Below are 22,927 nucleotides of genomic sequence, written 5' to 3' on the forward strand. Positions count from 1 at the left end.
CCTACATCCACACACACACGATGAGCATTCAGAGGTTAAAATGGAGGCCTGGTTCATGGTAATGAGGACCTGTGAAGACCACAACATCGACCACCACCAAGAAGGACCACCACCACCCCCCCTCACACAAGGAATGTGCTAGACAGGATCATGACCTTTGGAATGCTGCGGTCGCCAGACAGCGGTCACAGGGGGGAAGGGAGGCCCTTATTTCCTTATTTGGGGTGGATACTTAGAAGAGGCGTGTGATGTCTCGGCCCTGACGGACGGTCATTTGGTTTGTTTCTATCTATAAGGGGCTCACATGAGCATCTGTCACTTTGACCTCTGACCTCTGTTTGGTATCCATGATGAGAAGGTCAGAGTGGAGGAGGGGGAGGGAGAGTGGCTGAGACGGGTGTCGTTCTTTCTCCTTCCTCCATGGCCTTCAGCTTATCGTTGAGGATGTGTTATGATGTTATTTCAATTATGGAACATTGACGTCAACTGACTGACTAGGCTTTCGGCTTCTTTGTGAATACGGTATGAAAGTTAGTAGCCTTGTCGTTTTTGAACTTTTCTATGCTTTTTGAATTGTATTCAATGTGCAAAAACGTTGCGAAATAGACTTCGGTGGCAAAACTTCATAAAAGGCATCTGGCAGATGTAAATTCATCCAGCCACAAATGTTTTTTTATTAAATTACAGATTTGTCCTGAATTTGATATAATCAAAGCCATTCAAAAGATTAGGGGACAGCAACCGGAAGGATGATGTGGTAGGAAAATATCACTTTCACATCGTGTATTGGTCATTTTAATGCCAAGGCTGTGCTTGCCGTAGGCCATTTTAGAAAACATTAGTTAAATCCAGACTCGCCCTGTTTCAGTCTGTCCTCTGTCCTACAATTAAAAAGAACAGCCAGTGCTGTACAAAGTGGTTAGATCACAGTGCACTTCACATTCCCTCATGGGGTTGTGGTGTGCCTGTCTGTTGATGTTTGTTTAGGCAGCACAATAAGGCTGTGAATGGTGCACATTTCAAGATTTATAGTTTCATGTGCACAAAACATTAAAAACACCTGCTCTTTCCACGACAGACTGTCCAGGTAAAGGCTAAGATCCCATATTGATGTCACTTGTTAGATCCACTTCAAATCAGTGTAGGTGAAGGGGAGGATACAGGTTAAAGAAGGATTTTTAAGCCTCGAGACAGTTGAGAAATTGATTGTGTGTGTGTGTGCCATTCAGAAAGAGCAAGACAAAAGATGGACGTGCCTTTGAACGGGGTATGGTAGCAGGTGCCAGGCGCACTGGTTTGTGTCAAGAACTGCAACGCTGATGGATTTCACACTCAACAGTTTCCCGTGTGTATTAAGAATGGTCCACCACCCAAAGGACCTCCAGCAAACTTGACAATGCGTTCAACACCTTGTAGAGTCCATGCCCCAATGAACCGCGGCTGTTCTGAGAGCAGGTTCTTAATGTTTTGTGAACTCAGTGTATGTACATTCCAGTGGTGTTGAAATGGATTTGGAACAGTCTTACATTCTCTTCATTGTTCTTTGTCTCCAATAGACTTCATAAAGCGCTTCTGCCCACTAGTGGTTGAAATACAGACTGGAGTCAGCAGATCGTCAGAACAGTCTCCTATCACCCCTCCCTACTCAACAACCGGACCCAGAACGGGGGAAATACTGGACGCGATTCAAGACTAAAAATACAAAAATGTGGGCGAACTCAGTCGGGCTTCGATCCCTAGTATCATATGAACATACATAAGACATGGACAACTGTGTGGAATTGCCAACAAAAGGTATGTAAACATGTTTGGATAGCATGGTTTGCGAGGGGTGGGTGTTTTACTACACCGATACTTTTCAATATCCATTTGGATCTTTGTCAAATACTTCACCCCGGCCGGCTCTATCGGTTTCATAGTTCCACTCAGACTGTAGTGCCACCATGTGGCGAGAAAGAGCATAGCCCATATTAAATGTCATACATTATTTATTCAATGCTCAAAGTCAGCCACCACATTTCAATGGAGGACAGGTTCAAAATCACATCTCTATAAAACAGAATAAACTTCAAAGATACTACTGCAGTGACAGTAAGGTATTTTAATTGATAAAGCAATAAATAATGCAATAGTCTGTCAAACTCAAACAAAAACACTAACAATCAAAGTAAACAGTGGAATTACCTTTCCACACCCAAGACATTTCTTCAAACAGCATGGTTCTCCAAATGGTTCTCAGACACAGCATAGCAACGACACCACACAGACTCTACAAACTTCAGGTACAGAAATGCTCACCTGCATAGGTCTAAGGGACGCTTTTGTTTTAACCAGTCCCTCCCTATTTATAGTCCCAGAACGGTGGCAATACGGACCTCAATCATGAAAAATAAAGCTACATTTTTTGCATGGACTAGGTGACAAATAGCATGGACTAGGTGACTAGTGCGTAAGATATAATGCAAAGTCAACATGAGTTGAGTATATTAAATCTTTATTAATTAATATCCCATAGTTTAAAACAAAGTGACATTGAAAGAAAAGTGCTTGAATTAAAACACCCAACTATGTCTTACTAAACTCGTGAGGATGTTTTGGGGACCAACAATGATTCCCATTCAAAATCCTATTTTCCCTAACCCTATTTTCCCTAACCCCAACCCTAAAATAGCCTTTTTATAAGTGAGGACCGGCCAAACGTCCTCACTTCTCTGAAGTTGTTGGTTTACTATTCTAGTAAGGACTTCTGGTCCTCACAAGTTTAGTAAAATGTACAAATGACAAATGACTCTGAGTAAAACACTGATAGGGATTTCAGCTAAATCTTAAGCAGCACAAAAGGTCAATTCATGCTTGTTCTCTGTTGTCTCCCCATCTGACTTGTAAACAGTTCTACACCTCACAACACTATCAGCAATACCCACATTCACCAACCACCCACTGCCCTCACACCGGCTAATGAATTCACCATAAATAACACCATCACATTCTGTGTCTTTCAACATCCACATTCAATAGTCATTCTCATCCCCACTGAAATCAAATGGGCCTTTAACCACGAGGGGGGGGGGGGGGGGGGTTAGGGGTTTGTTATCAGACATTGTTTGGGGGAAACCCTCTCCCTCCTCCTCTCTCTTTTTCTGCATTTCTTCAGAAAGCCTGTAGTCACGTATAGAAAAACACAGTGTACAAAACAGTAAGAACACCCTCCTAATATTGAGTTGCACCACCTCCTTTCCCCTCAAAACAGCCTAAATTTATTGGGGCATGGACTCTACAAGGGGCCAATAGCATTCCACAGGGATGCTGGCCCATGACTCCAATGCTTCCCACAGTTATGTCAAGTTGGTTGGTGGACAATTCTTGATACACACAAGAAACTGTTGAGCGTGAAAAACCCAGCAGTGTTGCAGTTCTTGACACACACAAACCGGTGTGCCTGCAATCTACTACCATATCCTGTTGAAAGGCATTTAAATCTTGTCTTGCCATTTACCCTGTGACACATAGAAAATCCAAGGCTTAAAAATCCATGAAGCTTCATCTCCATTGATTGAAGTGGATTTAAGAGGTGACATCAGGGATTATATCTTTCACCTGGTCAGTGTGAGTCATTAATGTTCTGTACACTGTTTATATCCTTCATTTGACATTCAAAACAAACGGTCTGATAAGAGACTTAAAGTGCCATCATCCCATTATAGTTAAGACATTAAACATACTGTACATTTACCAGGCACTCCATTGAACAATTCAAATTACAAACAAATATCACCTTATAATTTGTAAAATAAAAAAAAATCCCTCGCTCAAAGCTGAAACACTGAAATGCAACATAGCATTGAGAATCATTTCTGAAACGATCTGGTCTATATTCATATTGCTAATAACACTATCATATCTACCGTTGTTAATTATTTCTGTCTCGGTCTGTGTGTGTGTGTGTGTGTGTGTGTGTGTGTGTGTATATATATATATATATACATACACACGTATATCTAAAGCCTATGGAACACATCCTGCTTCAACACTTTAAATGTACCTTTCCTTCCTCACTTTCTGAAATGTTAGAACCGCGTACCCAGGGGTGTGGACCATGTGAATGGTCATCCCCTCAGCCCATAAGGACTGCATCATTATGTGAGACCTACACACCCCCCTCAATCATGTTGGACACTTCCATCGACCCAGGGTCAATGACCTGCATGCCCTTTATGTTGGAAGATAACACACCTATTTAGAGTAGAAAGGGAGATTTCCTGCCTCCAGGTTCCTTTTCTCCACAAATAAGTAGATGCATAGTCACTTGTGTTGATAATAGTCTTTGCTGTTCGGAGCTAAATTAATGACATGCAGTGCTGGTTCGATACACTGGTCTAAAGTGCCATAGCATATTTGTTGACATTAGCTGATGTTAGTCTTGTGTAGAAAATAAAAATGGTTGTGGTTGATTTCTCATTTCTTCCATTGACATCCAGATGGCTTCAATCCACCGAAGTGGATATAAGGCCACAAAATGTCTGCTTGCGTCACTTCAATTCACCTGTTCAGTTTCAATCTCTGAGTACTCCATCTTCCACATACTTATCCCCTCAAAACAGCACCTCTTGGCATATTTATCTCTCTTGGTTTTCCATCCTTCAATATGGAACCTCCTGGAATGCATCTATTCCCATCCTTGAATCCATGAGTATCAAAATAATCTCCTTTCCAATGATGAGTCAACCACGTCCTGGTGCAGAAGCTTCATAATGGTGTTCACAATGCAAGTTCTCAGGCTGTGGCCAATGAAAGGCTTAAATGCGCATTTCTACCAAGCATCAGCAGCTAGCTCAGTTACAGTGACTACGCCATGGTTCCAGTGGGGCACAATTCCACTTCCACCCTTTTCTATTGCTGTAGTTCTCCCTCCAGACTAGAGGTGGAGCTGTGGTGCCGTCTACTTGGTATGGCATCCCCTGGCCTGGGCCCCGGGGCTAGAAGAAGTGCCCAGGCATCTGCTATGGCTCCTCCAGCGCTGGCGGAGGACAAAGTCATAGTTGGCTGAGGTGGCCATGGCGTAGAACACGTTGGCCTTGTCAGGGATCTGGAGTTCTGGTGGGAGAGGAAGGGAATATATAGATCAGTATGGGGATTATATTGAGTGCCATGCACATTTGGGGTGTATCTCCATTGTCTATGGTGGCTTCTTTTCCTCGTCTCCTCTCCTTTATCTGTACTGATCAACAACAGAGGTGAACACAATACAACATGTAGTTTAAAAGTGCAGAGGAAGAAAGGAGACAAGGGAGAGTAAGCTTCTTTCCTACTCTGACTGCGCTCACCTTTGTCCTGGGACAGCAGCTGTGTGAGGCTGAAGTCTGTACAGCTCATGTTCTCCAGGTTGTGTTTGTCCAGGGCCCTCTGGATCACCTGAGGAGTGTGGTCCTGACTGGTCAGCTGGACAAGAGGAACAGAGAGACAAGGTTAGCAGAACACACTGGACTTATAAGCTGCTTCAAGTGTACACTCTTATAGGAGGTGGAAATCCCAATTATTATTATTACTACAATCTAGAAAATCAACTACCATCCCTAAGCAGTGAAGAGAGAGATCTACATTGGGGCACTTTAAGGGAGTATTTGTTAGAGTTCACTCACCAGAATGCTCTTATAGACATTGCCGTTGTTGCCGCACTCCACGCTCACCCTCACGATGCAGGAGTCGGCTACCTGCTTGTTATAGACGGGCTTAGAGCACGGAGGAGAGGAGGAGGAGCAACAGGAGGAGGAGGAAGAGCAGTCAGGGCTCATGGCCATAGAGGAGTAGGAGAGGTCGGGCTGGGAGGAGCTGCAGGAGGCGTCGGAGGGAGTGGGGGAGGTGGTGTTGGAGGAGAGGCCTTCAGACACGTTGTGGAGGGAGCCTGACAGAGACTGGGAGAGAGGAGGCATAATAAATGCTCCATGCTAACTGGCTAATAGCTGTTATACGTAAACAAGGTCAACATAGAACTTCAGACCTGGATTCAAAGAGTACTTTAGCTGTGCTTTATTGAGCTTGCCTGGCACATTGGAACCACATTGGAATACTCCCCAAAGTGCAAACCCCACCCAAAAGGCTCTCCAGGCAGGCTCAATCAAAACGCAAAAAAATATTTGAAAGAAATCAAATATTTGAACCCAGATCTGATTGAATCCTGAACATGGTTATCTACCTTGAGTTTGACTCTGAGGGGCGAGGGCTGTGATGAGGACAGATCCTCCATCTCTGAACCACTGGAGCCTGATGACGACACACTGAGCTGGTCTGAATGGGTCTTTCTGCTGGAGACATCAGTGCCCGACAGCAACCGACACACACATGAAAAAGGAAAGAGTTAATTAAAGTGCTCACAAATACCTCAAAAACACTCACATGTTCAATAGAGATGAGGTATAGACAGACACCCCGATGAAGGCATTAGCCAAGACACGCTGGTGTGTTTTAATAATGCTGTAGCCCACACAAAGGCTTTTTAACTTTCAAACCCACATGAGTGCCTGGACTGATTTTCTTTACCAACACTTAACCATTTGTGGATATCATTTTTCCTTTAGCTTTTGAAATGACTATTCCCCTCCAAGAGCACCTGCAGTTGTTTGGGAATACCTGCAGGACTCTTGCTACTTCTTTTCTCTCAATAGATAAAGTATATTCCTAACATAGTCTTTGGCCAATGACAGGAGTGTATTCTGTATTTATTAGTATCCCCATTAAATCACTAAATATACTCCTGTCATTGGCTGAAGACAAAGAGATGACAGGAGTGGAATGTTAGCTAGAAAAAGACTGGTACCCAGCCTAGCTACAACACAGTAGAGTATTGTATTTGGGTAGAGAGTGGCACAGGGTAAATAATAAATTATGTGAGAAAGGATTCTTGACATTTTGGCCATAGGAAGGCCAGACTTACGAGGGGAGCTTCTTGTTGAGCAGGCGCTGGCTCCAGGAAGAGGGCGAGTTTGGACAAGGGTCGACCGGATGCTCCAGAGCACGGGACAGCTCATAACTCTCCTGGTCATTGAGCATGGTGTGGTTCTGCAGCCAGGCTGAGATGGTCTGGTCTACCGGGAGGCTGTAGCAGGAGCAGAACGCCTGCAGCTGGCCAATCTGAGACAGGATCTCAAACTCCTGATAGAGGGAGAGAATGTCATGATACAGCCCACACACACAGCACTGTATGGTTACTGAGATTGGTTGCATTTCTTTTAAAAACCACTAGGGGGTGACACTTACCCGTCTACGTTTCTCAAAGTTAATGAGGCGACCCTGTGAATTAAAATACAAATAGGATTGAAATGAGCTCACATACCAGACCATTGTAAATGCAGACAAATAATAGACAAGGAAAGTGGGTCATAAATAGGAGTGAGAAGTTGGGATGTTCTGACCACCAAAAGGTCTAGGAAGGCCACATCACAAAGCCACACTCGTATTGAATACATTGGGTTAGATATTAGAATTGTGATCTCACCTCTACTGTGTCTGTGAGTGCAGTATCCAGCATGGTGAGGACTGTCAGGTAGGTGCCCAGGTAGGGGACTACACCACTGTTAGGGCTCTGTTTGAGGGACGATAAGACACTACGTCATACAGCAGCCTATCCTGTATTATACATTTGTCCCAAATGGCACCCTATTCCTGCCTAGTGCACTCATTTTTCACCAGAGCCTTGGTCAAAAGAAGTGCACTAAATAAGGAGCCATTGGGGCACGTTCTAAACAATGTAAACAGTTTATATTGTGTGAACGACAATGGGATGGTACGTCATAAAACAGTTCACAGCGATCGTGTTTATACAGAAAGCATCACCTAACCTTTATATAACATTGACCTGATGATGATCCACAATGACTAAAAAGGGTCTAAGTTAAGTTAACTTTGTACAATGTAAATTCAAGTGTCATTAAAGTGTGCAAAAGGCAAGTGTTGTGATTTGAGCTGACTAAAAGTTTCCACTGGAAGAGAGGATGGAAATTAAAAGGAGGAAGGTTGGAACGGAGAGAGATCTATATTATGGAATTACTGTGGAACCCAAATGGCACCCTATTCCCTAAATAGTGCACTACTTTTGACCAGAAAGTATTGCACTATATAGAAAATAGGGTGCCATTCAGGAAGCATCCAGTATCACAGACAGAGGCTGCATGTAACTTGTTTCAGAGAAGTCGAAACTAGGACGGGTCAGGACCATTAAGGGGTATTCCTACCTCACTTCCTCTTTTCGCTCTAAAGCATTAGGAAGAGACTTGTTTGCTGAGCTAACAGTATTATTTTAGTCTTCTCCACGTATCTCGTGCTCTGTGGTCCAAAGTCAAAGAATAAGGAAGCTACATAATGTCGGCAGATTTGAATGGATTTGCACGATTGTTGTGGACAGTAACTGAATATTATCAGCATGCTAGCTGTTCATACAATATACTGTAGGTGCTCAGACAAAAGTTCTATAATTTTAGTACAAATCATGTTAGAACACCAAAAGCACGGGCAGGAAGTAGTCTTACCATCTGTTTAGATATGGGGCACAGCTGGGGTGACTTGGGGGTGACGTTGTCATCCGGCTGGCTGCCATCCTAAAGAACAGCAAAAACAACAGTCACATTAGGCTTGGTATAAAATGGGCACGGAAAAGCATTCATTCAATTGCCAACCATTAGCCAAGAATCAATAAAGTCCTCTAAAGGTTCCTACACATGAGAGTGCTTGAAATAGTGTGCATTATTCACGGTCACACTACCTGCATCTACTTGTTTTGGGCTTAAACAAGTACATAGAGTTTGAGATGGGTGGGGAAATCAGAGCCAGTGCATAGTTAAGTTAATTAAATTAGAACTACTTAGTTCTTGTTATTATTGGGTGTGGTGTCTGATTGGTTGTCCCCCGTCATGATAAGGCTGAGATTGAGCATTGAATCACCTATAAAACCCAAGCACACACCCTTCTTTAGATAAGCAGCCAGTGGTGGCTGGTGGTACTTGAAATGGGAGGACGGGTTAATAGTAATGGCTGGAACGGAATTAATGGAATTGTATCAAACACCTGGTTTTCCATGTGCTTAATACCATTCCATTAAATCCATTCCATCCATTATGAGCCATCCTCCCCTCACCAGCCTCCTCTGGAATCAACACATACCAAGTCACCTCCGCCTGGTAATCGGTGTTGCTAGCTTTACCCGGAGGCATGTGTGGGTTCAGTCAAAGCAGTGTGACTCAATGTGCCCAGCCCGACACTGGCAGTCATATTGAATACGCCACCTTAGATGTGGGCCGTTTACAAAGCCAACAAGTAAAAGTGAATATAATATGATAGACAGTGCTATCGGATATGACTGACCCTATTTGATTGTGTGGCCAAAGTATAAAGTACAATGGCTCTTTTGTGCTGAAGTGTACACTTCCGATATGATAACAGCCCTATCATTATACTGTATTAACACCCATATCAGTCTTTTAGTTGGTGGCAGGTAGCCTAGAAGTTAAGAGGGTTGGGCCAATAACTGGAAGGTCGCTGGTTCGGATCCCTGAGCGGACTAGGTGAAAAATCTGTCAATATGCCCTTGAGGATGTCACTTAACCCTAATTGCTCCGGATAAGTGCATCTGCTAAATTACTAAAATGTAAATGAAAAAAAAATGCTTATGGAACAGAACAGTAAATGTTGCTACTCAGGTGGAAAATGTATTTTTAAGTGGTGTTCTTACTGTTGAACTCTACGGTTGTGGTGCCCTTCTGTGTTTATTTTTTTTTTCAATTGAACCTTCATTTAACTAGGCAAGTCAGTTAACAACAAATTCTTATTTACAATGACGGCCTACCCGGGAACAGTGGATTAACTGCCATGTTCAGAACAGATTTTTTTTTTACCTTGTCAGCTCGGGGATTCGATCCAGCGACCTTTCGGTAACTGGCCCAACGCTCTAACCACTACCATTCTTTGGTTCTATACTGTGGTTCTTACCTCCACCAGGATCTCTCTGCTGGTCAGAAAACAGTTCTCATCTGGGAACGTCTCACACAGCTGGTCAAAACAGGCCATACAATCCCTAAAATAAAATGTATTGTCAGTTTTCAGAAATGTGCAGTATGCATCTCAGCCACCATATTCAGGGTTGCTTTCCGCTCAAAGAAGAATATCCAAGTGGTTCAGTTCAGAAGTAGAGTAAATCTGGGTCTGAGAACTTACCCTCAGAATCACTGGCTGAGAAAATATAAACCTGCTACCGTGCCTCTGCATATCTTACCTGTTGACGGCAGCCCAGGTCTTCTTGAGGCGGTACACAGCGTTGGACTGCAGGGCTGACAGGATGGCTCTCAGAGAGGAGAAGTTCTTCAGCGTTCTGCACTCCTACAGAGGACAGGACCGAACACAATGCCTACATTTAGCCACTTAAGAAACAGTTTCTGTTGCTTTCCTAAATATCTACATTTTAAAAAAAAAAGCTAAACATGTCTCTAAAGATCTTAAAATGTAGATATGTATATGTTCTATGTATACCATCTGGGCTTGCTGACCTGTGCTATGGCGATCCACCGCTCTAGCACCCTGGCCCTGAGGGTAGGGCTGGTGTGGGGGAGTAGAGGGGAGCTAGGGGCCGTAGATGGACTCAGGGTTGAGGAGGAGACAGAGATCGGAGACGTTGACGAGGAGCACAGCAGGGAGGTGATGACCCGGTTGGTGACAGCGTTGAACTGGGCGATGGTGGCACGGACGGTGGGCGCCACGTTGCGGTTCTCCTTCTTGTCCCGCTGAGACCAGACACAGCCCAGGCACTGGAACGGGACCACCTTGATGAAGAGGTCCTATAGAAAGGAGGGAAATACACTAAGATTTGTCATTCATGCAGAGTGATTGAACAGAAAGGGTTGGGTCATAAAGATGATTAACACTTACAGCGTCCAATCGTGTCAGTTGCTTTGCCACTTCAATGACAGGGAAGTCCATAAAGTCTCCAGTCGCCTCCTTCGGTACTTCCTCTCCTGACCCCTCCTCTTTCTGCTGACAATCACCATTATCTATTGGTGCAGACTGATGCAGACAAATGCGATCTAGGAAGAAAATAAGCAAAAAATAAGCATAATCACAACTTGTAAGACTTCTGCTGGTGAGGTAGGATGACGTTTTTTGCTTGTGAGAGAAAGGGGCAAGGATAAAAACTTGAAACAGCGTGTTCTACCTACATTTGTCCAATAAAAACCCAGAGTTTGATTTCTGTTGAAAAACATTTTTCTACGGTTTGCCTTACTGAATGCTACCAACCTTCTTCCTGGAGCTTCTTGAGCAGCGTCTCAGCTGTTTGTGCGAGGCGACGGAAGGCGAGGCGGTGGCGGAGGTGGAAACAGAGCAGCCTCAGGGAGGGGTGCCGAGGGGGTTCCCTGAAGTCCTCCCTGTGTTCCTCTAGCCAGGTTCTGATCAGGGGCACCAGGGTGCTGGAGGAGGGGGGGGGGGGGTGATTAATATCAAGGGCGTTTTATGGTAAGAAGACATTGTAGAAGTAGTTGAGAGAGTGAAGTTCCTCATACCTCCTTGGGCAGACTGTGTTGTCCAGGTTGGCAATCATATCATCCCTATGGAAAGAGAGACATGCAGTACTTAGAAAAAACCTGAATGTTTGCTCAATGGTTACTGCTCCTACAAGGGATTTAGGGGTACAAAGCAATGTTTTGACCAACATGGTCTTTGTCAAAGAAATAGTTGGCCCTCTGCTACTCTCCTCCCACACCATGAATCTGACAAGCAAGAGTAGCCCTTTACTAACATATAAACTACAGAGACCTGACCTTCGGCGGAAAGCCCATTGCTGTCAATTACAATCCATGTGCCCTGGGGCTAGCATATGGTGACATCAGTTTCATAAGGTAGCCTGTTGCTACCAGCGCTGCAGAAATTATGATGACAGCTTAACAACCAATTAATCATTATCTCTAGGGTTCTAAATGTCATAGGTCAAAGCAGATAGCATTAAACTCCAGTAAAAAGCTAACTACTGTACTGGTTAAGGGTCTTACTAGTCGATAACATAGTATTTAACTTTTCTGAGCTATCACAGAATAAGGTTCCCAGATTTTCCAGAAATTCCAGTTAGAGAATTCCTGGATATCATGAGGGAATAAGCAGGAGTTCCAGGAATACTCAAACTATGATATCTGGAAAACCTTTTTATTTATTTTGCATAAAATATTATTAATAACCTATGAGGCAGCATTTTTAAAAAGGAGTCTTTAGACATTCTTGTTGGACCCGTCATGTGGTAGGTAATTAGGAACCGGTTAGGCAAACTCATAACTGAGTGACTGTCGCCTCCCACGACGTCACACAAATATGTATGGGGTGAAACTGAATTATTCAAACTAGGAAAGACTTACAACATTAGACTGGTAGTCCTACATCATGCCAGATGCCTTCCAAATATTGTTGAAAGAGGTGCAACCAAAGTGCAGCCTCAGAGATTAGTCAGAGGTTATTAGTCTGATAAGAATTCAGGTCATTTTGTATGGGTCCTATCTAGGCCAAGGACTCCAGGCAAGACTCAAGGGTTTACTTCACAAGATGACTTTAGTCAACTGCTTTCAATGACTTTTCCCACTTACAAAAAACACATGCATTTAAAAGTTATCTTAACAGTAAGTGTCTGCTAAATACACTATCATATCACAAAACATTCAGAAGTAACATAGCATCATATAATCTCTGTAACCATCTCACCTCTGGAAGAGCAACAGCACAGTGCCACATACTGAATTACATTTGTGTTAAATGTATGTTGCTCTGAATAACAAAAAACAAGAACCACCATGAAATTCTATTCTGTGTCTCACCTCTGGAAGAGCAGTTCTATGAGTGTGTTGGAGGTGGTGAAGGTTCTGTAGGTGGACAGAAACACTCTGACGTAGTCAGATTCCTGGTGTTCTGAGTCCAGCAGGTGGGTTATCAGGCGCTCCAGGGTCCCCGCTTTCAACCGACGCACCTTCAATCAAATACAAATCCACTTTATTCATAATGAACTTTTTACATTAGCAGTTGTCGCAAAGTGCTTTTCTCCCTCTCCCTAGATCTTTCCCTTTCTCAGCCTCTCTTGTCCTTTGTCTATCCCCAGTCTTTCCTTCTCCACATCTCTCTCTGATCATTCATTCTCTCAAAGTGCTTTTACCTTCACTGTGTGGTACTGGATGAAGTTGAAAGCTGATGGAGTCGACGGGGACATAGTGAGAGGCTCTGAGGGGACCTGGGTGGAGGGGCTGGGGAGCACAGGCTCCCTACATAGCGTTATGCCGAACACGGCCCCCTCTTCCACCTCCTCCCCCCACTCCTGCACTGGGTCCTGGTGGGAGACAAAGGGAGTGGAGGTGAGACTTCAATAGACTAGAATAGTAATTGCACATTAAGGGTTGTTGGCATTAGCCAAAAGTGCCATAACACACAGAATTAATCAAAATGGGTTTGCCAGTTCTACTAAATTCACAGACGTTCAACTTCAACTGCAGTGAAGCGGCCTACATTTTCCTCATGCTTTGTGACACAAACACCACCAGCCACATTCAAAGCATTCAGGAAATGAGCAGTTTAAGTGAGAAGGTTAAGCACAGCTACGTCAATAGCACCGTTCCACAGACGCTGCTTTCAAACATAGAATTCTCAGTTCAATCTACGCAGGCACTGCAGAGGCATCAATTAGTCTGTCTAGCAGTTGGTATGAGAGCTTTTTAAACATTGATTGTGAGCTGTGCAATGTTAAGGGACCAAATGTAAAACGTGTGGCACATTTTTAGCTAGACATCCATCTATGCAAATGTAAATGCTGCAGAGGTACCTGCTATTAGACTGAATGCCTGTACAGCAACAGGTATGTGACATCATTAAATAGATATTATACATTCACAATGTATAGGGACATAAATGTCAATGTGTTGCATGTTTTCAGCTAGACATGTTTTTACTATACTGTATGATTATATCCCATCTGACTGGTATGAGAGCACATTATACATTTTGAAATGTATAATTGCTAGTTATAGACCTGTATGTCTAAAATGTGGAACGTTTTCAGCAAGACATGTGCAACATCGTTGCACCCTCCACTCAAGCTATACTACATCAACTCACATTCCATCACCCAGAGCAAAGTAAAGATAATATTCTCCATCAAAGAGAACCACAATGGAAATACGTTTAAGTTCTCAACGTTTCTTAAATGCATTGCATTCAAACACCATTTCACACAGAGGGTACATGCCAAATGGCAGCCTAAATGCATTGCATTCAAACACCATTTCACACAGAGGGTACATGCCAAATGGCAGCCTATTCCCTATGGGCCTTGGTCAAAAGTAGTTCAATTGTGCTATTAAAATGGTCAAAAAAATACAATTGCAAAAAAACAATATGGCATTTCCTTCACTTTTGAAGAAGTCGCCAATGTATGGTGTAAAAACCAACCAAACACCATTTCACACAGAGGGTACATGCCAAATGGCAGCCTATTCCCTATGGGCCTTGGTCAAAAGTAGTGTACTATATAGTGAATAGGGTGCCATTTGACACACAGCCAGACACTTCCTGACATACAGAAGGAGACCCACATAGCCCATATTAGCCCAAGATCCCATAGACTAGACAGAGGTTATACCCTCACAATGTAACCAGAGGATGAAGTTTCAGTTTCACTGATAGGGCAGAGTGTAGAGTGGGTAGGGTGTGGCGCTACCAGCTCTGTAGGCCCTAGACTTTGACCCGACTGGGTGGGTAGACAGAAGACCCTACCTAGACCTGTAGCTTTTAGGCAAAGCAGAACTCACTGTATCCATGAGGCCTGCCTACCCATGCACTGGAGAGCACTACAGTACCTCTCAGTATCGCTGTGTTCTGTTCAAGTCGGTAACAAAAAACGGAGTAACACATTTCAGTAACATCTAGATGTTCTCAGTCACTGGAGATCCCATGAATTCCATATAATAACTTCTAGGGTGAAGATTCTAGCTAGTATCCTACTGACACACAAAGGAGAATCAAGCCATAAATAGAGGATGAGGAAACAAGGAAGTTTCCACACGGTCAGACATATTGGATGTGAGTCATATAGATGGCAACGTCCAAACTCTCCCTATCTCTGTCTCTGGTTGATGCTATTCACAGCCACTAAAAGCCTGTCGATATCCATAGTCTGTCGTAAAGAACATTGACAGGTTCCAAATGACTGTTTGTTGTCATTATACAACACCTAATGGAGTCTGGCTGGCTGCAGAGGGAATGAGAACAAGAGCCACTATTTACTGTGCCCTCCATATCTGTGTCCTCCATATGCCAGACATGCAAGTTTTGTTGATAACTCTCCATGGTACACTGATCTGGACCAATAGGCACCCTCAATGTTCTGTCCCTGTCTGGTGGGTGAACACACACACACAAATGCACCTTCAAAAGAATAAAAAAATGACAACCAAAATATTAAATCTTGAAGACAATATTGAGTTAAAGTTGTGATTACACTATATGGAAAACAAAATGATATTAGCAAGAAAAATCACAATATGTTCCTATAATAATACGTTTTACTCTTTGCTGTGTCAGTAAAGGTATTCATTATTTGAAATATTATGGTTTCATTATTTTAGGCTATTATTTTTTTTAAATATTAAAATCTCACAGGATAAAAGGCTGTGTAATTAATTGATTGCATGCGACAAAAGTAGACCAAGTAGCCTAAAAAGAACAGAGACATTTCAGAAGAAGTACAGTAAGCAATGAATAAAGGTAAAAACTAATACCATTGACAAACGCCATTTCCCCATATTCCCAGTCGTTTTAGTTGATGAAAGAAGTTAAAGTTTCCAGTAGTTTAGGGAGCCATTTCTTCTGTTTGCTGCTGGTAGATACCGATATTCCAATGAAGTAATCCGTGAGTAACCGAAATAAGTATTGGATGGCCAGTAGCCCAGTTCCGCAAATTACATGGGATGTCGCTGATCCGACCAAAAGAACAATTCTGAATTGCGTATAATAGAGTATATTTTATATACTGTATCAACTCAAACGACATTGATAGATTAATATACTTCTAAGCAGGCGTCAAACTCGATAGCCTAACCGCTACACAGCCTGTCTGTGTGAGCTTCGCTGTGAGCTGTGCGACAGCCGGTTTCTGTTCAAAGTCGCAGTGACTAATTGCACCTGAGCGCGAGAGCAGAGGCTGTACTAGCAGGTGAGGGCAGGGCGGGAATCTTGTTACCACGCGCTTTTACGTGAACATATTTGGTGATCGCAGTGTCACAAACTGACGGTAACAGGTCATGTCCTTCACAACTTTCACACTTGTAATGTTTTTTTCTGATTATTTAGGTAAATTAAAATAATTTAAAACAATGTAATAAACAAACATTTGCACCATCTTAGTAGGTATAGACGATGTCTGGTTACTGTAGGCCTACTATTGCCATAAAGGGAACATTAGCATTTTTTCCTTAAATGCATTAATCCACTTTCTATTATCTAGGCACAGTATGAGCTTTTTGCTATTAGTGTTTTGGGAATTCTTAAACCATCACAAGTCTGAGAATTCTTCAGGCAAGAACCATGGGCATGTAATGTGCTTCTCAGGTGACTGCTCCTGGTATCTCCTTCATACCTTACTGCCACTATTCTAAAATCCAGTCGGGACAGTTCTCAGGACTGCTCTCAACCCATGGTGTCTGTAAGAGGTATGGCATGGTTGGAAATTCCACAGGAAAACTAGTCTGTTTTGTTCCTATTGAGTGTTCCAAGCGAGTGTCACCTGTTGCTGTCCTGTTCTACTGGCTGGCTGAAAGTTCCAAAATGACTTAGAAGCAGACCATATTTATCACATGTAGAAACATGTAGGGTTTCTGTTGAGCTGAACAGTAGCTCTTTAGTCCCAATGTTCTTATAGCCTTGGCTTGTGCAAGCCAGAGCTAACAGCTCATATAGCAGGATCCTATCGCCTGTTTCTGTAGCGTGAGGCAGCTTAATGTACAAGTCCCCCCCCCCCCCCCCCGGGCAGGACACTAGTCTATTGCAGGGCCTTACCCCCAACATATCTCCTTAATTCTGAGTACCACTCGAGACGCATCGGGTCCCGTTTTTACAGTCTTTGGTATGACTCGGCCAGGGATCGACTTCCCAACCTTTCACTACTCACATTTGATTATAAAATTGTCACTGTAGTCTAATCTACTTTTACCCCTAAATTGTCCCAATGAGAAAGCGCCTTGACCGCCCAATGATAAAGTGTCAACCATCTCTAGCTCAGCAGATGGCGTTTGATCAATGGCAGTTTCTATTATAAACCCCCCTCATTAGCAAACATTGGGTTTCAAAAGGAGAGAATGGGTAACTGTTGCTTAATGAGTCCCCCCCCCCCCCCCCCTCCTCATCTGAATATCTGAACCATGGCCATCCAATGCCACACTGCCAGTCCAGAGGCACAAAGAGAATGAGAGGGGGTAGCAGAGGGGGCAGGGTGAATAATTAACGTTAATGAGACACAGTGAATTCACAACAACGCACAACAATTGTCCGATTAGATGACTTCAAAACAAATTCATCTCGATTTTGTATAATCGACGACATGAGTAAACTGTCTTTTTGGAACAATATTTTTGTTGGTATGAAATACGGTTTACAACTGTGGGATATGTCCAAATGATAGCCCTTATCAGAAGAGGCGTGTTAAAACCAACACGCTTCAGAAGTGACAGACACACTTCCTGGTGGACTTCCTTCCTCCTCAGGGTCAAAATAGCTACTGTGTTCAACAACACAAACTACTGAAGAAAAAGGAAACAAAAGCAGCAGCATACATGAGAACCACATCTGTTCTGACGTAAAACCACCTCACACCGAGGTACAACATGACAGCTGTTATACAGCACAGTGATGACCCCTCCCTCTTACCATTTACGCAGTAACCGAACCTAGACAGTAAAGCTGGCACCTATAAATCTCAACCCTAGCTCTGCAACTGACGTCACTGGAGATGTCAGGCTCTTATAAATCAATCCTGGTAAGCGGAAGCTTCCAAAAGTAAGGCAACTGGATATTCTGACACAAGAAAAGTGTTTTCATGTCATATTCAGGAGGCTCCCACTCACTGGTTTCACTTGCCAATTCCCTGTAGGTCTAATACCTGACATTTATATGGTTTTAACGGAGCTACCAATCTAACTGACTGCTCAAATGTGTATGCACAATAACTATATAGGGTATCAGTCAGACAAAACCCTTCAGCCTCTACACATTCAGACTCAAGCAACTCTTTACCTAACTGGAAGGGGGAAAACACCATGCCACCAAATCTAACCTCCTAAATGAATACATTACCATTTGATAGGTACTTTACACAATACTGAGTCAGACAGACGTTTAATCCTCTACGCATTGACACGCAATGCAACCCACTCCACTCTCTTTGGCCCTTAGCTATAACGAAAGGTCAAACATCACCTTTCCACCAACTCACCTCAGTGACCTCTGTGTCCAGCAGCTGGAAGCGCCTCAGCCAGAGCCCCGGCTCCATGTCCGTCAGGACATCCACACGGTGGGTGTGTCGAAGGCACAGCAGTCTCTTCATCCTGCCTACCCGGGCTCTCAGGCCTCTGCCCTCCCCTCCACAGAGAGATAGTGTAGAACGCATCCTCATCCACAGGTAGTAGAGTCATCAAGGTTCTCACCTGACAAGGGGAGAGTAGAGAGAGCCCTTAACCACCACACTATAGTACAGCTATGTAGGACAAGGGACAACGAATGAATGATAGGTCTACAGGACAGAATGAAAGTCATCCTTTGTTATATGTTACAGTCCGATACTTTATTGCCAATTGTCCAGGAAATTCAGTAATCTTATGTTGCAAGGAAGAGGTTCAATAAAGAAGACAAAGGAGTCATTCAACATGGGAATTTCTTAGTGGTATTTAGAGGTCTGGATAGCAATTCCTGTACATTACCCTAACATATTCATTGGTTCATAGACGCACAATGACATCCATTTTCTGACCCAATTCCATGAAAAGGGAAAGTTGTGTACTTTTAGGGAAGAGGAAAAATACCTAAATTAAATTTTAGAAAACTCCTCCAGTCAATCTATGAAACCATGACCAAGTCAATCAAGAAGTCACCGTCCGTCCGCTTTGTTAATTCTAAACCCATATAATCCTTTGTTGACTCCACACCTTTGAGGCATTAACATAAGTGACAAAATATTATGGTTACAGTTTTGTCGTCACTTAAGTTGATCTAAATAATGGTCCACAATAGTGTACTGTGTGAACATGAGTGAGGCTGGTCATACACACCAATCTGATTCACTATAGTCTTTCACATGTATCTCAACCCGTCCCTTCACCCAAACGTGTAGACAACACATAGCCTGGTGCTAGACTATGTTCTGTAGCCAACAACATGGCAATGAACACACAGAGGAGTTGACTGAAGAACAAACAGACTATATTACCAGGCTAGGAAACACAAATAGAAAGTACAGTAACTTAATGCATTTGATTGGTGAGCTTTTCCTTAACCACAGTTTAACAGATCCGCCCAGATTCCTCTTTGGAGCCATAATGGCTGTACAGTTTCTCTCTGAGTCATGAAAATAACATTCCATATAGGGAAACTGTGTTGAGATGCCATATGATTTGGCAAGACTACAAACAGATCTGAGAACCACCCAACCTTTTCTTGCTAAGACAGATGAAGTAAATACAAACAGTACAGGAGATATATGTTGTGCCAACAAGAAGATGCCAGACAACATGTGTTGTCACAACATGCCCTTTTATAAATGGGGCTTCTTTTACCAGCTTTACGGAGAAATAGGGACAGGAGGCATAGCATGACTTAGGCTACCTATAACAATAATACCACAGCCATTTTTACCCATATAATCCTTTGACTCCACGCCTCCATCTTTGAGTCATTAACATAAGTGGTGCCAAAAATAAACACAATCAAATATTTAGAAGACAAAATGGAATGCTTCACAATAATAATGCTTCACAATAATGTATGAACATGAATGACACTATTGGTCATACCAATCTGATTGACCATAATATTTCACATGCATCTCAACCTGTCCCTTCCCCCAAAAGGTCTAGACAACACATCGCCTGGACCTAGGACTTTAAGAGTTCCTTAGCCAACTCTTCATGGCAATGAATGAACACAAGAGAGGAGTTGGCTAAAGCAAAAACAGACAAGCTTCCCAAGCTAGGAAACACAAATAGACAGTACAGTAACTTACTGCGTTCGATTGGCGAGTGTTTCCTAAACCGCAGTTTGACAGATCAGCTCAGATTGATCTCTGGAGCCATGATGGTTGTACAGTTTCTCTCAGAGTGATGACAAGAGCATTCCAGACAGGGAAACTGTGTTGATGGGGAGCTTGGAGCTGGAGAGAGTGGCATTGAATGGTCACTCAGTGATTGTTGATTGTACTGGTTGGAGCTTTAACAGCTGAACTATGGAGAGAGAGAGAGGGAAAGAGAGAAAGAAGGGCGGGTGGTCCCCTTTTTCCTCTTTCCCTGCTCCCCTCTTCTCCATTGTGTAATACGGTCCTGTATAAGTAATCTGTTGATTACAGATCTGTCAGGTCCAATATCTTTCCGCTTAACTTATCTCTTCATTAAAAGTGAGCGAGCCCCCAACTCCCTTTTGTTTTCTTGTTGGCAAACCATCACCACTGGAGAGATGAGCCATGCTACTGGCTCTCTGTGTGCATCCGGCCTGTATTTCTGACAATTAATATATAAGGAAATACTAGGCCTAAGGCCTACAACTATTAAGATTAAACAGTTTTTTGACCGTCAACTATATAGACAATAGTTTGTTTCTTACCTGCGAATTTCCCCACATTACACATTTGCATTGATTTCTAACCAGGGCTGATAGCATGTTTCATTATCATTTCACATGATGGTCATTTAATAAACATTGTTTTGATTAGAAGTCCATCCATACACACTGGCCTAATTGAGGGTGTGTGGAGTGGAAAGGGTAGTTCAATTTAGGAAAACACAGGTGTACAATGACTAATTGATTGCCTAGCTAATTATCTTAAAGAGGGAGGGTACCTGTTGGTTTCCCTCTCGCTCTCTCTCAAGTCATCAGGTTGAATAAGGGCATGAGGTAGCGTGCCTTGAATGATGTTCAGACAGGTTGTTAGAACGTACTCTTCAAGAGAATGAAGACATTTGGGAGGTGTGTCTCATTGGCTACGTTCACACAGGCAGCCTAATTCACAAAATATCTGAATTAGGCTGCCTGTGTGAACCTATGAGTTTTATATCCAAAACTAAGATTCAAAGCACACAAATCATGAATATTTTGAAGCTTAGATTAACGGTATAGGCCTATACATGAAAAGTGAAAATGCTTCCAAATCTTATTCCTTATGATGTATTCGTTTACAGGTATTTTTTTGTGCCATTTATGAATGTCATTCAATTAGTTTTTATTGGCTATAGAAGAAAAGGCCAAATTCAATATATTTTTTTATACAGTTACACTTTTAAGAATGAAAAGCCTGTTGTATTAGATGAAGTGCCCTTTAACCTCTATAGACCACATGGAGAATTCAATAAAACTGCAAAAAATGTATGTCACATTCGATCTATACATTTCATGTGTAGGCTAATGGGTGTGTCTGTGTGTATGGTGTGAGAGCAACCAATGGAAATATGGCCCGAGCTCTTTATTAGGCCCTTTGACATGAAGTCAATATTGTTTCCTGTTAGGAGAAAAAATATCAAGAATAACAAATATACACACCCATTATGCCCTGGCCTTTGTTCTGTCTCTCTGCTTGACATTCAGCTCTTACCCTCTGTAACTGCGTCATAACTTCAGAAACGTCAAACGCCCAATCTAAAGCGAGCACATCCTTCTTTCTTGTTGCGTCTTTCTTGTACCTCTTAAACATTGGTTGCTAAGGCCTGTTCCAGCCCTTTGAGTATCAATAATGAAATATCAGATAGATTTGCCGGTGCTACAAAACTACAAAAACTACTAATTGAAGCCTGTTCTCATTAACCAAGCAGGACTAAAGCGATTTCCAAGTACGTTTCTCCTCTGTACTCTTACAGTACACTGTCTGAAACATGTTGTGCACCATGCATGCCAGACACTCATACTGTCATACTGTCAAACTCACACAAACACACACAACAAAGAATGCTTAATCCCAATGACTCATTGTGCTGGTTTGAAAAAGCTTTTGTCCCTCTGCATGTCCCTCACCCCCAGCTGTCTGTCTGTCTGTTTCGTTACATAAGTCACACAGCCAGCATCATGTGAGCGAGCATGGAGAGAAGAAGGAAGAGAGAGAGGGACGGAGGGGAAGAGAGAGAGGGAAGGAGGGGAAGAGATAGGGAAGGAGGGGAAGAGAGAGAGAGAGAGGGAAGGAGGGGAAGAGAGATAGAGCACAACTCAAGCACAAACAACTGGGTTGTTACACCAAATGAGTGCCTTTGCATCCCTTTGATATTTTAAGTAGACATTGTGCATCAATATTGAATTTTAAAAGCCTGTTATATTAAATGAAGTGCCCTTTAGTATAGACCACATGGAGAATTCAATAAATCTGACTCACTAGTGCCAAAATGTCTCTCCGTGCATCCTCTGTGACATCTAGGAAGATTTTAACTCACTTAACCCCAACATTTCAAGTTTCTCTTGTTTTAATATGGTGAAACTTTAAATAAAAATATATATAAATACAATTCTCCAAAGAAACATTGAACATCTAATAGTCAAATCATAGTGTAAAAGTGGAGGCCTCCCGAGTGGAGCACTAGTGCCACTAGAGATCCTGGTTTGAGTCCAGGCTCAGTCACAGCCATCCGCAAACGGGAGACCCATGTGCTGTACACAATTGGCCCAGTGTCATCTGGGTTAGGGG

General features: G+C 42.8%; 1 protein-coding gene across 3 annotated transcripts; it reads right to left on the bottom strand.

Moving 5' to 3' along the window:
- Window positions 1-2,085: 2,085 nt before the first annotated feature.
- LOC110487281 (ral guanine nucleotide dissociation stimulator-like 1) lies at window positions 2,086-21,034 on the bottom strand. Of its 3 annotated transcripts, none has more exons than XM_036949333.1 (19): window positions 20,866-21,034; window positions 20,273-20,419; window positions 18,491-18,701; window positions 13,169-13,339; window positions 12,837-12,985; window positions 11,541-11,585; window positions 11,278-11,447; window positions 10,912-11,066; window positions 10,533-10,820; window positions 10,262-10,365; window positions 9,979-10,063; window positions 8,523-8,591; window positions 7,493-7,579; window positions 7,255-7,287; window positions 6,932-7,149; window positions 6,194-6,299; window positions 5,640-5,912; window positions 5,325-5,439; window positions 2,086-5,094 (listed from the first exon to the last, which is right to left on the bottom strand). In XM_036949333.1, the coding sequence occupies exons 3-19, from the start codon at window positions 18,668-18,670 to the stop codon at window positions 4,940-4,942; spliced, it is 2,403 nt and encodes an 800-aa protein (XP_036805228.1). In that variant the 5' UTR covers window positions 18,671-18,701; window positions 20,273-20,419; window positions 20,866-21,034; the 3' UTR covers window positions 2,086-4,939. The 3 variants fall into 3 exon arrangements, with proteins under 3 accessions (XP_036805228.1, XP_036805227.1, XP_036805229.1); XM_036949332.1 differs by having other exon boundaries at window positions 6,194-6,302; XM_036949334.1 differs by lacking the exons at window positions 18,491-18,701; window positions 20,273-20,419; window positions 20,866-21,034 and adding an exon at window positions 15,783-16,167 and having other exon boundaries at window positions 6,194-6,302.
- Window positions 21,035-22,927: the final 1,893 nt, after the last annotated feature.

This window comes from Oncorhynchus mykiss, chromosome 17 (genome assembly GCF_013265735.2).
Source record: "Oncorhynchus mykiss isolate Arlee chromosome 17, USDA_OmykA_1.1, whole genome shotgun sequence".
Lineage (NCBI taxonomy): Eukaryota > Metazoa > Chordata > Actinopteri > Salmoniformes > Salmonidae > Oncorhynchus > Oncorhynchus mykiss.